The following is a 16,123-nucleotide window of genomic DNA, read 5'->3' as shown; positions in this document are numbered from 1 at the left end:
TATATATATATTAATGAAATGGTAGATTATACTATAGACACATTTTCATACATGGGAAAAGATGCTTTAGATATAAAAATCAAATTTGTGGGTGCGAGAGATGTAAATGTATAAGAATTGGGTGCTATGAATGAAAATTCCCCTTTTATTTAATATAAATTTTTATATTTATACTTCTCTAGCATTTAATTCAACATAAAAAAAAATTAAGTTATCATGCAATCATTGATTTCAATCAAGCAATTTATAATAGCTTTAGATGTGGCTTTCTCAACTAAACCCGATTCAACATGCAAAGTCATAACAGTCTTAGATGTTTCTTTCTCAACTAAAATTGTCATCTAGTCAACTCAAAGCTATATTGTTCTTAGATGTGGCCTTTTCAACTAAATTTATCTATCAATTAAGGAAATCATGACTATTTAAATAAAAAATTGTAATTTCAGTTTTTTAATTAATTTTTAAGTCTGTCTATTTAAAATATTGGCCTATATTTATTCTTTCTTAACGTATATTCCAATTCCCATACACACCGTACAATTCTTTTGTATCTACGTATTCAATATCTAAACTTACATATTGGCATCCACATCATTTAAATATTTCATGTCACGTCAAAAATATCACTATTGAACTTAGTTATTTAATAATAGAATAGATATTTTCGTGATTAAGTTTATGAAATGAAAATGTTATAAATATAAACATGCAAATGTATGCTGTGTTTGGTTATGTGTATTTTATACATTACTAATATTGTAATTTGATATCATATTTCTGGTGCATGTTTTACAGTATAGATTTGCATGTTTAGTAACCTACAAACTTACTTGTTTAACATATATGAAATGATTATGATGCAATCATGCATATTGGCATATTGTTCTATTTTCATGCAATTGTTCTATTTTCATGCATTGATTTCAGTTGTAGGTTTCGTGTAACCTACTGATCTATTCGCTTACTCTTGTTATTTTTATATATTTTCTGGGAAGGGTAAGGATCCAGTGGAGGCTAGGACTTGCTAATAGATGTATATTTTATATATGTATTTTGTGATAATGATAAATATGTATGTTTCGTCAGGATTATTAGAAAATCATGATCAATGTATATAAATATTTTAGATGTGTTTGATTTGTATTATATAAAAAAAAAACGATAATGATCTTTAGCTTTATTTTTAAATTATTATTGGTGAACTAGTAGCTCTATATAATGAAAACTAGAAGAAAAAAGAAATTTCTTCCAAATAGATATTGGGTTAAATAATTTGTTGTGCACTCGACTTGGTATAATTTGTTAGTTTATATGAGTTATATCAGGTCAGGTCATGACACACACACACACTCTCTTACTTTCTTCACGTATCTATTTGACTTGTTTTCTATAAGATACTCGAGAACATAATTTCTTTTTGTCTTTTATAATGGTAAACCATGCTGTTAGGCTTTTAAGAGTCTTTTGTTACATGTTTGTGGGAGTTGTCAACAATGACTATATTGATGTTAGATGTCTATGATCTTATGCTGTTCGAGAGAGTTTTTTAGGGTAATGAAGGATAAATTTCCTCGTTCTTTTCTAAGTAATGTAATTTTTTTCCTTAAACACAAGGTCAAATTTTTTCTGTAACATCCCTTCTTTCCCAAAGTAGATTATCCTCTTTTTATCTTGTAACATCCCTTCCTTAGTAAAGGAGATTCTTCTTTTTTCTTTTCTTATTGAATTAGTTCATGACGAACGGTATAGCTAGTAACATTCATTTCATGATGTTGTTGTAGGAGCAAAGGGCACCTAGAACTTGAATTTCTCTTGCTATATTTTCATGATAAAAGGCAAGAAAGATGACTCCATGCCTTTTGAGAGTGAGGTTAAATAGATAATTAGAAGAATAACTTAGCCTATCCTTTTATAGCATTTGAAGATTAGGGGGAATAGGTTGAGCCCACCTAAGCTATTTTTGAGTAAGATCAAATTGATGGAGAATTTGATTGGCACTAATATAAACGATAGTATCTTTGTATGGTTGTTTATCATTTATGATATTGTTTTAATGAGCCAAAACTTTCCAATTATTTTTTGTAGCCTCTTTAATTCATGTTATGCCTATTTTGATTAAATTTATTATCATTTGATGTCTCCATCTCAAATGTCATCATTCCAAGCACTACAATTATTATTGTTAATCATTTGATTAACTTAAGGGATTTCTTAAATTATTTTGATGATAGGAATGAAAATGAGGCTAAAAACATGAAAATAAAGATCATAATCTCCTCATATGTTCTTGTCTTAGAAAAGCCACAATTTTTTTTCTATGTATACAAATTCTAGGGCTAATTCCATATGCTTTTAGAAGAAGAAATTAAATAGGCTGACATGAGGATATTATCTCACCTAATGTGTAATTTGTTGTAGTTGGGCATGAAGCTAGTTCTATGGAGCCTGACACTTAAATATTTTCTTTTTGTTATTCTTTGGACTAAAGAACAGTCCCATATGAGCTACAGTTTTAGGCATTAAAATAAAGGATTCTACTTCTCTAGCAATCATAAAAAGAGTGTGTTATATCTAAAGGTGGTTCAATATTTTATTGGGTTGATTAAAGACTCAACAACAAATAATCTAAGCCTTTTCCTCCATTTTTATAAAATAGAGAAAAGGTGTGAGTTGGTGACTTTTAGCTTTCACCCTTGTTCTGTGAGATTTTGTATATTAAAATTTGTCTTTCAAAATTGATTGGGTAAGATGAATGAAGAGAAGTTTGCTTCAGATTTGGAAGACTTGAACATCTATGTTGAACTAGAAAAAGATGAATCTAAGTTGATGGGAATGCCATATGTGAATTCCAAAGCTAAAAATACATATGGTGAAGAATCAATAACATCATTAAAGCCAAGTTAGCACCAAATTGTGAGACTTTCTGTCCTCAGTCTCTCAATTTATTGAAAATAAGCTTAATTATGTATTAGAGTTGACACTTAGAACCACAGAGCTTATTTGCTAACTATGAGGTTGTAAGGTAGAATTTGGCTTAATACATGGAAAGCCAAAAGATTAAGCTTGCAAAATTTCATCAATCAAAGGTGAGGAATATGAATTCCCATGGAGGGGCAAATTGATCTAAATGATCATCCCTTCCGAAAATGATACAGATGTCACCATTTATGAGTTTGACAAATATTAACTTTTTCTTGAAGATTTTTCATAAGGATAAATCGACATCTTCACACAAATTGATCTTGGCATAAACTTTCAAAAAAAGAAGTTAATATATCAACATTGTGGAAAATAATTGAATGACTCCAAATATGAAGATTTATTAAAATACTTAATTGTCTTTGGAATCCCCCAACATAGTAACTAATTGACTTCCAAGAAAAGGACTTAATATTAAAAAAAAAAAAATTGCCATACCAAACATGACCATACCTTCCTACTTAACAAACTTAATTTCATGAAATATAATTAATTCTCATAATAATGAATTTTAAAAATTAATTTAGTAAGAGGCCTCCTTACATGTCCGGCATCAACATCTCCCAACTTTTCCTGAACTTTTTTTGCTTGGCTCTCATCTCCATCATCTCCCTTATTTTTGAAATTTACATAAATACCATACAATTCTTATGTATGGTATTTATGTAAATTTCAAATTTTGCACCCGAGACATTGCTATTTATAAATCTGGCATTCTCTTTCATCCAATTTTCAAATTCTCACTCAAATACAAAAATTCATGATAAAATCCCAACTAATATTTTTTATTTTTATCAAATTCTCGACAGTTTGATCGTGGCATGCATAAATACACCGGTTCGATATTTGGAGTTTATAAATAATATTATTTTTTGTGCTATGTATGTGATTATGCTTTATATTTATAGCAATTTTGTGACATAAAATTATGTATGAAAATGTATGTTGCTTCTTAAAAGCAAATATCAGTGATATTTTTAACGCGATGTTAAAAATTTGAGTGATATACATATAAATATAAAAAAAAACATAAGATTTATGTGATATGCATGTAAATACTTGTTTTGCAAGTGTATATCGAAATTCTGACAACACAAATCTCAAGAAAATTCAACGGATATTGAAAGAGGATATCAAAGAACCGCATTATCATGGTCAAAGGACCGAACCATCGACTTTTGCTTCACTCGGTTGGATCATGCCGACGACCGACCTAATGACAGTACATCAAAACCAAGGAGCATCACACACTTGAACGGATGACAACTCAATCAATTATAAGTCACTCACAGAGAAGATCAACCGTCTCTTGGTGGGACTTATCAACTCTCTAGGAAGACCTCTTTGATCTAAGAAAGGTCGTCGGTCAGATTACAATGATGTACCATCTGACTGATAGAATAAACATTTCCTAAGGATAAGGAGGTCTTCTCTAAGGATTTCCTCAGCAAAGCCGACCGAAGATACACCAATCAACCAAAAAACTTCTAGCCAATCGAACAATGATCAGGCAACCCAATTGAACAATTACAAATATAAAACGATGCTAGTTGCAGTTACCAATACGAAATGCTGCCAACAACGGTTACAAAGGTCAAAAGATATCAACATCGGTTAAATATATAGAACTTTTGCGAATCTTAATCGTATTGGATTCAAATAATAATAATCAATGATTGAAGATAATTCAAATTTAGGTTCGAACGGTCAAACAATTCCTAGTAAACTTTTTGAAATTTGATCGAGGCTTGATTGCCTCTACTTTGATTATTATTCGATCATAATAAAAATATGACTTTTTATTATTTTACGCTCCTCTTTTTGAACTGACATATTTAAGTTCCCTTACTATGTATTTAGAAATTTAAGAGCGTAATAAAAAACCAAATTAAATAATTTATTTGTTGAATATTATCGGTAATTAGGGGTGTAAACGAGTCGAACACGAGTGAGCTTAGGCAAAATTCGTGTTCGGCTCGTTTATATTTCGAGCTCAAAAAGTGTGTTCGTGTTCGACTTGTTTGCTTAGTGAGCTGAACACGAGCCGTTCACGAATAAAGAGTCGTTTTAACAACCCTAATCACGTAGTCATAAGATGTTAAGGATTTGGGTAAGATTTAAAACATCATTCGAATCTAATTTAATAATTTTTATTCTATTTTCTTCATTAATACTTTTAATTGATTATAAATCTTTGTAGCATTGTAGTCAATTATCGTTTTTAAAATACTACTCATCAAATATATATATATATATATATGTATATATACATATATATATATATACATATATACATATATACATATATATATATATATATATATAATTAATTGATTAGTCATATTTTGAGCCAAAACGAGCCGAACACGAACGAACAAATATTTGTTCGTGTTGTTTGTGTTCGGCTTGTTAACTTAACGAACGAGCCGAACACGAGTTGTTCGCGAACAACGAGCCATTTTGACAGTCCTATCGGTAATGACATATTTATCATTGCTAAATTCTTCACTAATCGATGTTTAAATGTCACACTGAGCATGAATGTATGTGAGCCGTTTGATTGCATAATTTTGTTTCCGCAACTTTTTTTTTAAATAATTTTAATTACTGCTTTATATTTTAGGGTCAATTACACAAAGACCACCCCAAACATTAATATTTATAAATTAAACACCCGACTAATTTTTTTGAACTGATCTATTTACTTGAGAAATTGAAAAAATGAAAAATATGGGTTGGGTTTTATCATTTATTTTGATATTTGAGTGAGAATTCGAAAAAGGAATGAAATAATTGCTTGTTTTGTAAATAGCAATATTTCAAGTGGTCGGTATGTAAATTATGTTAGAATTATTAAATTATAATTTTTGTTATTAACTTTAAAATGAACTTACTATATTCAATTCAAACGTTATTTGAACTTCAATCTTGATAGAACGAAACTCAAACATTTTTTTTTGAACATAACTCAAATATATTCTAAACATGCTCGAGCATAGTTCAAAACTTAAATCTTCAAATCATGCAAGATTTGTTTGAGCCTTATCGAAAATCTACTTAAATCTTATTCTATAGATGCTTGACCAAAGTTTGAATAAATTTTAACACATTTTCAACACCATTTGGAGGTATCAGACTAATGGTCCGTTTGGGGCGACAGTGTTGTGACGATGCAACACTGCGCAACAGTTGTCAATTTAGGTAAATTACATTTTGACAACTTTCTCAAAAAACTGTCATTGAAATCTGCATTTTCCCACCAGTCCTGGCTAGGTGTGGTGACAACTTTTTAGCTACGGTCCGACTTTAAAAAAAAAAATTTAATAATCACCGCATCTTTTTGAACATCAAATTATTTTTCCACAGCTTCACAACTGTTTTTTAATAAGCTGCAGCTGGCCAAAACAGACCCTAAACCTCCAATGTTGTTCGAATATGATTCAAAGATAATATTTGAATATCATTTGAGCCATGTTTGTACTAAGTTCACACATGTTCCTTAAACGAAGAAGCAACAAATTATATTATCAAAGCTATACCACATCACAACAAAAAAATATTACATCATTGTATAACATCTACAAAATTACAATGAGAATTATCACACTAAATCAAAGTAATTACAAGATAAGTTCAATCAGAACAGCAATAACAAAATAGATAAAAATTTTAATACAAGTGAATACAACCACAACATCTATAACACACCATGATTAAATTATCCCCAAAGTGACAAGCGATTGTTTCAATACTTAATATGAATAAAACAAACCACCTTTTGAATTTGACCAAGCCTATATCACTATCAGACCACTGATGAACAAAGAAGTGAGAAGATCAAGTGTTGCAGTTATCTTATCCCCTTCAGCAACCAAACTTCAAACCCATATATCAAAAACGTCGTACATCGTTCTTTCTAAGGGAATATTTTGTTATGACAGTAACTTTCGAGCACATTTCCCTTTAAAAGAATAATAAATTATATATATATATATATATTTCATGAAAGAGGGGTGAGCATATATATATATATATATATATATTGAAAGAAAGACTATAGGCTATAATATGAGTCTCCAGTGTGCTTGATCACTCGATCTAGCGCTGCAAGGCAGATGCACTTAAGCGGACCCAAACATATGACCCCAAAGGACTTAGAATTGCTTTACAGATGTCAAACAAAGAGTCACGCGAACAACACACACTCACACTTGTGAGCACAAAAAATAATATGCATGTTTAGAACTAACGGCCTCGCGGTAAGAAACAAAATCCTCAAACACTGTCACAGTTAAGTATCTATGTCATGAACAAGCATAATTTTTTTCTAATTCTATGTCCTTATAAAATTTATTAAAGGACAATATCCATAAAGTAAGGGTCAAAAATCACTCATTTTGCACAACACATTGAGTGCGAAATTCAATCCGCTGGAATTTAAAATAAATCTTTCTTTTGTAATTTAAAATAAATAATTAAATATTAATATATAAATTAACTTAATTTAATTAGTTACTAAACATATTCTTTTATCTAAAAAAATCAAATCAGTCGCCAACAAACAAATAAATTCTGTGGCAAAGGATACTCTACCCTTCAACAAACACATATCAAGCACACGCACACAAAGTAACAAAATAAGGAAATGAAGTTTATGGTAAAAGGAAAAGAATATCTTATACATAATTCTACGTTTTCTGCACCATTGGTTTAAATATTACACCTACAACTGCAGAATCTTAAGCTTCCTAAAGTTTATAAGAACTTAAAATCAGTAATAGAACAAAAATTTGTAGGACTTAAATTTGACGTTATAATCTGGCAAACCAACAGGGTTATCTATATAAATTAGGAAGAAAATTAGATGCAAAATGACAATGCATCATCGAGAGCGATGGGTTACGTTGAGTGTAGCATACAATCATCGGGTGTGGTTCGAAGGTTTCTCTAAAGCTGTGGTGAAAATAGCAATGTTGTCATCACATGAATCAGAGTTTTTGGTTTTGCATGTGAAAGAGCTAATTTGGTGCATTCCAAGTAAATTAAAAGATCAACTTCGCTTTAATATACCATGAATAAAACATCTAAAAGATTAAAACTCCAATCATATTATTGTAAACAAATCTCCTTAACCCAAATAATATAACCTAAATAAACTTCAATACACCAAAAAAACAAAAAATAGAAACTAGCAAAATACTTTCAGGAATCTGTAAACAAATTCAAAACATAAAAAAAAAATTATATATATGGTGTACTATCCATGTAACATAAAGCCAAAAATACCTGTTTTTTTATGTCACCCATAGCATTCCTCCCACCCTTGCAATGGCTGGACACTTGATCAACCCAATGTGGAATGGTGACCTGCGGAAAATGCATTTCTAGACTAGTTCGTCCAGCACTCGCTGATAAATATCCTTTTAGTTAGATTTCTAAAATAATTATAAAGTTATCAATTTCGTTGCCACATCGAAGTTTATTCCCACTCGACCGTAGCAGGCGGCTTAGATGTTATATCTTGGCAAACTCGGTTCACTCCACGAACCTGGTTACATATCTTACTCACCACATCGATGAGAAACTTGTGATCAAAATAATACCTGTAATGGTTGAACTCTCACACATCAGTTAAAAATTAAAAAGGGCAAAAGATTAAAGAAATACAGATCAAAACTATAATTTAGGAATCAATGAATTTTGTTAAGCAAGAGAAAGAGGACATTTAAGAGGATGAGTATTGCGCTGCAGAAGCGTTCACTGAATATAAAACGAGAGAAGGAGCGCAAACAGAAAAAAATTTTCATGTTAGGTTTCCAAATCAAATATCTAAATGATATAACAAACTTTTGAGCCATTTGAGTGGCAGTAGATATTATAGGAGAGATCTTTTCGTTGTGCACTAAAATCATACTTTTTATAATTAAGTAAAACAACATCAAGGAAAGCACATATGACATTTAGTAAAAAGTCAAACTACTTAATCATGTCCATTCATAGTTAGTAGTTATTGGAGCAGCATAAAAAAATGCAGCTATAGCGCAAGATATTCGAGCAAATTTGTAAACAAAAGGTAAGCGCATATGACATTTAGGACTGCAGCTTGGATAATGCATGAGGTAAGGTTAAAAAAACCTCTCGAATCTATAACTACTGTTTATGATAGAAGATACACACCAATAGAGTATGCTATTGAAACGAAAACTCAAAGGATTAAAAAAACAGAGATTGGAGTAGCAGAAATAATGAAGCTGTAATGCAAGAAAGTTCTAGCAACGCTCAAAGAATTTGAAGGATTTAAAAACATAAATAAAATATAAAGGAAGATTTACATGCATACCACTCAATTTCTATGAATTTACATATTTAACACCTAAGCTTCAACTTTTACATACTTGCCACCTTTACCTATGCAAGAAAATGTGCATTTCACTTTTTAAAAGTTAAAAAGTGATGCTTTTAAGTGATATGAAAATTTTGGGTGGTATAAATACAATAACAACAACAAAAACAACAAAAAAAGTGTTCGAAACACTAAGTGGCGTTGGCTATTGTGTCCTATTGAGTGTCATATATTCATTTAATTCTAATTAATTAAGATCATTTTTTATACAACAAGCCCACGCCTTTTTAGGTTTATATCTTCCTTTCTCAACATATGTGAAATTTAAAACTCTCCCAACAGGGTCATTAGATGATCGACGTTTAACGTGACCAAACAATCTAAGGCAATTTTATCTAATTTTGCCTGTCACTGGAGCTACTTCAACCCTTACACGAATATTATCGTTTCACATTTTGTCTCTAAGTGTAAATTTTGGGTAGCATAAATGTAGAAAGTAAACTTTTGGTGCAAAATAAGTAAATAGATAGAAATTGGGTGGTAGGCATGTAAATGCCCCTCAAATAAATAATATACTCATCAGACTGAAATGGAAGATATGCCGTAAGTTGCATATATGTTTGAGTAACTAGAGCAGGTATTCATGGGAAAAGAAGAGCACCAAGAAAGGCATGCTGTACACGCAATGTCTCGAATATTAAAACAAAGTATATTGATGTCGTAGGCAGACCAGTGTGCCTAGTGCAAGTGTAATCTGCAACAGATAAGAAAAAGCAGACAAGAAAATGGTGTTTTTGACACTACTGCATACATGATTGTAATTAGCTTGGTGTTGGCAAACAAGGTTTGAAAATTAAAATTTTTGAAAGCTAAAATCTATAAATAGAATAACAGATACAGTATACAAAACCCATGCAAATATAGGTGTTAGAATCACAGAATTTTGCACAAGTAAAGCCTGATTGAAGCTCATTTACAATATGAACTAAATATATAGCTGAAAGTCATATAATATTATTCATGCTAGTTTATGATCAGCTCTCAAGATGCAATGCACAAAATGGTGCAGCAACAAGCAAGTTCCTTAGTTTCAAAACCCAACTCAGTAATGCAGTTGAACCGTTTCAAACTAAATTAAGAACCGCATCTAGCTCTAGATAAAATAAAAAGCAGATTTGCAGATGACTAAATAAAAACAGAGTTTTCAAGGTTCTACTAGATGATGATTAATGATCAAATCTAAGTTATTTAATCAGCCCATAAAGCAAGTGATTTTTCTAACATAATTACATCGAGTTATGTAACAATTTGCTAAAAATGAAACTGTAAAACATGCAAACACAGCTTAAACGGTTATAGTTCCATTTCTTTGTCATCCCATACCATCATATTATTCACCTTGCCTCCATCTTGACTCACGTGAAACCAAACATGAAGCTAGGAATTTAAAGCTTGCGAGTTTTGATGCACCAATTTGGTAATAAACACTTCAAAAAATGCGAGATGAATATAATAACTCTGAGAAAAACAAGAGAAATTTACAAGGCTAAGATTTGCCCAAGTGCATGCCCACAAAGAAAAAAAAAACATTTATTTCCCTAGATTAAAAAAACGCAAATTATAAAACATGTCATCAAATATTTTTTTTTTCACTCTCTAATTTTATCTCCATTCTTTAATGCCCCCTTCTCTCTCTCTCTCTCTCTCTCTCTCACTCTCTCTCTCTCACTCTCTCTCTCTCTTAAATTCCCTCCCCATCCGCTTCCCTCTTCCAGCGCTATTCTTCACACAATAAAATCAAATAAACTTAAAGGATTACTTTCAATATCTATATATATATATATATATATATATTCCTAAGGGCTAATATATTAAAATAAAAAAGATACAGATAGATTGTATGAGTGGGCCCAAAAAGGCAACCCTACCTACACAGTATAACACACAAAAAAATAAAGATACATGTAAGACCAAAAACCAAAATCACCAAAACGTGCAAAAGTTAGGGACGACCCAATTTAATATTGTCTTTGCCCCTAGTTCTAGGAAGAGAGCCAGCTAACAAATTGGTGAGTTGTGTGTCATTACCCAAAGTAACCAATGTATCATTCATTAGATTCCTAAGCTCAAGTAGATCTCCATTCTTCTTCTTCCTCTTGGATGTGTAAATCTATCATTCCTCGTCCGAAGATTTGTTCATCTGATCAGTGTGTTGGTCAACAGATTGTCGGGCATTTATAAGCTGATAAATCCCTTATCCTGACTTAACAGTAATGAATTGCTCGTTCCGATGAGGTGGTAGAACCGCAGTAAAAAGATTGTCAACCGTTGTAACACATTAGGTTTTAGTGTATGTAAAGTATAAATTGTCGCCTCTACACCGGATAATACCTGAAGATGAGGAGCTGCAAGGCTTTCCTAATTATTGGTTCGAACATTATCCTTTAGAGGGAAGGATCCTTCAGTATTGTTTTCAATAAGGTTTGAAGGTGTAGGTTGCCCAAAAGAGCCATCCAACAACACATCAATCGCAGAAACAGAAACAGTATTGTCAGAGGCAATTAAATCAGACACCAATTCCCGTCTTGTGGTAATTTCCTCCACAGGTGGGGTTAAAGTGTCCAAAGCAGTGGGGTTAGACCAATCCTTATGCACTTGAGCTGTATATTTTAAATTAGGATGGAGCCTGTGACATTTGTCAAGGATATGCCCAAACATCTTACAGTGGGTACAATAAAAAGATCTATGTTCCATGACAATTTGTTGCCAATACCTACTATGCGTTGTGCCCAGCCAAACTTCTGTAATATCAGGCAACGTAATATCCTTTTTCCACAAGTATTCTAGCAACAAAATGCTTAGGGAGATTGAAGGTGGGTAGATCTAACTTCATAGGATCCCCAAGTATGACCCCAATAAATTAGAGAACCTGGTGATTAAAAAAATGCAGCTTGAGACCATATAAACTAAACCATACTGGTACAGTGGGAGGTTCATGGTTTGGGTCAAAATTAAGAGGCCCCTTGAGTAACTTCATTGACTTTCCAGCAATGTTAAGAAATTTTTTAGAGAAAATCCGAGCGTAGTCTTCAGTCATGGTTAATTGAATCAACACACGTCTCTCATCAAAGAGTCTCACTTTCCACTTGTTTACTAGTTTGAGATCATCAAAACTCTTACTAATAATTTTATTGGTGGGTGCCCCCACTGAAATTTTTCAATAAGAGTGAACTTGCACTTTTAAGTCAAGATTGAAATTTCTAAATAAGAAAAAGAGCGTTATTTTCCCACATTTCATACTAGTTTTCTTAATAAAAGGGCAGTCATCTGTATCATCACTATATTCTTTATAGCTTGAGGGGAAGACAACAATCGACTCCATCAGATGATTACCCACCATGTGGGCGAAGGAGGCTTTGTCGGGTTCAACCATAGGAGGGAGCACACCCATCAAAGCAGGGAGAGAGTCCACCTGCTATGACGTTCCGTAAGCGCAGTACGATAACGTATCAGAAGACGCGAGCCGAAACAGACGAGGACGTGAAACAAACGAGGATGTCGACAGAAGCTCAGCGTCAACACAGGAAGACGCGAGTCGACAGAAGCTTGGCGTTGAACCAGACGAAGCTGAGGACGCGAAGCAACGAAAGCGGAGAGACGATGAAACGCACTAGGCCAAGGTCAAAGCATTGGCAATGCGAGCCCTTCTCTTTCGAGTGCAACTGAATCATTGACGACGAAAATCGTTGTGCAAAGCCCTACTAGAGACAACGGAAATCATCATTTGAAACATTATAAATATATGTATATTCTCTTATTTTCTTGCCTGACTTTGCTCCCATTCTCTCCCTCTTGAAAACTCTCCAAACAACTTTCTCAAATATCTTCACATAAATCTTACAAAAAAAAAAAATTAAGAACGTAGCTGCCCTTGAGGACAACAATAGCTGTCAAGTTGGCAGCAGCTTGCCAACATAGTCGCCAAGTCCCCCACAAGGAGGCGATTTAGTCTACGTTTTAATTTTCTTTGAGTTTTTTTATACTAATTTAACTATTTTAATTTTTGTTGACCACAGTATCCCTCTAAGGATACCATATGGTATGATCCCCGAACATTGGTCTGTACAAGTTTCTTAAAATGTGAAACTAACGTTTCTTTTCTTACCAAAGATACAGTCTTCATAGAGACCAGAGTCCATAGACTTCAAATTTGAAAGCTTACTAATTGAAAGAATTATTCTCACCTCTTTCTCACTCATGCGCCCCATCCTTCAATACGTAGTATGTAAATAAGTATTTGAGTCCACATTTGCTCCCACTATTTCAGCGTTCGATCTTATATCAACAAAACACTCTTGTTCACCTTCCAAGTATTAAGATAGAAAGTCAAGATATAATAATTCTTTCATTCAACGGTCCAATGAAGAATAGGTTAGTTCAAAATATATCTCATCTTTCAAAGTGTCTGCACAGTCACATTTGTAGTAAAAATAAGAATAATCTACTCCCTATCGATTGCAGAATTTTGAACAAGCTCATGAAAAGTTTATAAATGATGCTTAAGAGGGGTGAGAAAAAAAAACAGAAGAAAGCAAAGAGCCGAGGCTTGATGAACCTCAAAAGTAGACCTCTACAAGCACGAATTGAGAGGAATATGATCTCCATCATAGTGGAGTAGGTGCTAGAGTCAGTGACTCCACTGTCATGATATGCTTAGGAATGTTCCTGATAAATATACCATAAAGATAAGAGAGCAAGCAGGCCATGAAATACGTGAAAGTTAAAATTAGAAACCAAAGCTACAATTGTTGAAGATAAGATACAAAAAATAATCTTGGGTTGTGATCATGAATGAACCTTAGCAGTAATCAATAAACATTAGCTCAAAATAATATTGATTGTGAACCTTAGTTGCAATGCTTAAAAAAGAGATAAAAAATGACCATCTTCGTGAACATGAATTATGTGAAATGATAAATTAATGAGGATTTTAAAACTAAATATCATTTGAGGTTTTTAAGAAAGTAGCTGGTTAATGATCTAAAGAGGATACCTAATATTGGATTGCTTGAGGATTGAGGTACTAATGCATGGGATTATTATGCATTTATATGAAAAACACAATTGAACCATACATAACTAGAAGAGAATTCAGTGGTGAAATAAGATGGTCATTTTTGTAAGCATTCAAGTTACCAATCTAATTGGAATTACTAACATCATTGATGCTTTGTAATGAGCATTTTGTAGCTCACTATACCCAAGGTTGGAAAAGATAACTTGTATGTTCATGAAGTAAAGCAAGATTCCACCATTGTCATATCATGCCGATACATTAAAGTCGGTATGACAGTTTGAGGTAAAATTCTAATAGCTTGAGAATAATTCTTTAGGTTTCGTTGCTTGGTCCATCCCCCAAAATAACATCAACAAAGGACTACAATAAACCTCTTGGAGATGCCACTAGAAATAATCCCTACGCACTAATGTATTTTTTTTTAATGTGAAACTAAAACTTATCTGATTGCAAAAGGCACAAACTTCACAAAAACAAGATCCAAACACTTCAGATTTGAAAAGCTTATCAATTGAAATTAATGTTCTCATCACTTTTTCACTCATGTGTTCCATCCATTGATACACTGAATATGAATCATATATTTGAGTCCACAAATGCTCTCATAAGTCTAGTGTTTGAAGTCATATCGTTTATATCACCATAGAAACCTTGATCACCTCCCTATTATCAGAAAAAAGGTTGATATGTAACCTTCTTTCTTCAACTATATTTAAGATTAAGTTCCCCTTCAGGCCCCAAAAATATCTCACCTTACAAAGCTTCTTCCTAGTCACATTTATAGTTGAAGCAGAAATAACCTCTTCCCTAATGATGAAGAACTTCGAAAAAGTTCATGCAAAAACTATAGAAGATGCTTAAGTAGTGCTAAGTACAAAGCAGAAGACATCAAAGAGTTTAAAACTCAAAGGACCTCAAAAGGAGACCGCTAAAAGCATGCATTCAAAGGAATGTGATCTCCATCATAGAGAAGTAAATGCTAGAGTCAAATTTGACTCAACCATCGCAAAAGTAATAGGAACATTAATTACTTGGGCAAGAAAGTAAAAAAATACAAGTAAGTTAAAAGAATGAACCATAGCAACAATCATTAAAAATGATGTCAAAAAATAATCTTGATAGTAATCATGAATGAACTTTAGTAAACAGTTACTGAATAAGAAAATAAAAAAAATCTTGCTTGTGAGTTGTGATCATGAAGAATATGAAGTGATAACTTTCTACGTATATTAGAACAACAAAAAGTTTGAGGCTTTTGGTCAAGAAGATTCCTTGGTGTGGGATTGCTTCAGAATTAAGGAGGCAATCTGAAAACCAAATATGAAACTAAGAATCTGATGCATGCATCTTTTACAAAATAGCATGAAATACACACAAAAAACAAACATAAACGGTAGAGCAGTTTACAAGCAAAGTAATATGGTCATTTTTGCAAGCATGTGTTGACCTCATTTTTAGTGAGGTCTTAAGTCTCCTACTCTTAGAACCTAGGATCTAGATTTAGGAGTTCTTATTGACCATCCTAGCGGACTAGCGATGGAGCCCACCTCCCGTAGAACTTCAAGCCACTTTTTGACTCATTTTTGTGAAGAACTCGCATGAGTGGTTCCAAGCACTCAACTTTTAGTTGCAAGGGCTCAGGACAAACATGTAGAGGGCCCGAAATTGAGTTCCTATAGGATCAAACAGCCTTAGGTGAACCCTTTGTGACTCGATTACTCGCT

General features: G+C 32.6%; 1 protein-coding gene across 6 annotated transcripts in view; it reads right to left on the bottom strand.

Moving 5' to 3' along the window:
- Positions 1–7,065: 7,065 nt before the first annotated feature.
- Positions 7,066–16,123, bottom strand: part of LOC110019178 (GMP synthase [glutamine-hydrolyzing]) — a 13,886-nt gene continuing 4,828 nt past the window's right edge. The window contains exons 6-7 of one of the 6 annotated variants that reach the window (XR_002293434.1): positions 8,266–8,582; positions 7,066–7,083 (exon numbers count right to left, since the gene is read on the bottom strand). Coding sequence is in view for 5 of the 6 variants with exons in the window: in XM_020716757.1 (XP_020572416.1) it covers positions 8,459–8,582 (124 nt within the window). In the remaining variant the exon portion in view is untranslated. The other 5 variants (XM_020716759.1, XM_020716757.1, XM_020716760.1 and 2 more) reach the window with 5 other exon arrangements.

The sequence above is a fragment of the Phalaenopsis equestris genome, unplaced genomic scaffold, assembly GCF_001263595.1.
Source record: "Phalaenopsis equestris unplaced genomic scaffold, ASM126359v1 Scaffold000053, whole genome shotgun sequence".
In the NCBI taxonomy this organism is placed as follows: Eukaryota; Viridiplantae; Streptophyta; class Magnoliopsida; order Asparagales; family Orchidaceae; genus Phalaenopsis; species Phalaenopsis equestris.
Note: the sequence above shows the minus strand (reverse complement) of the source record. Positions and strands in the feature narration are given on the sequence as shown.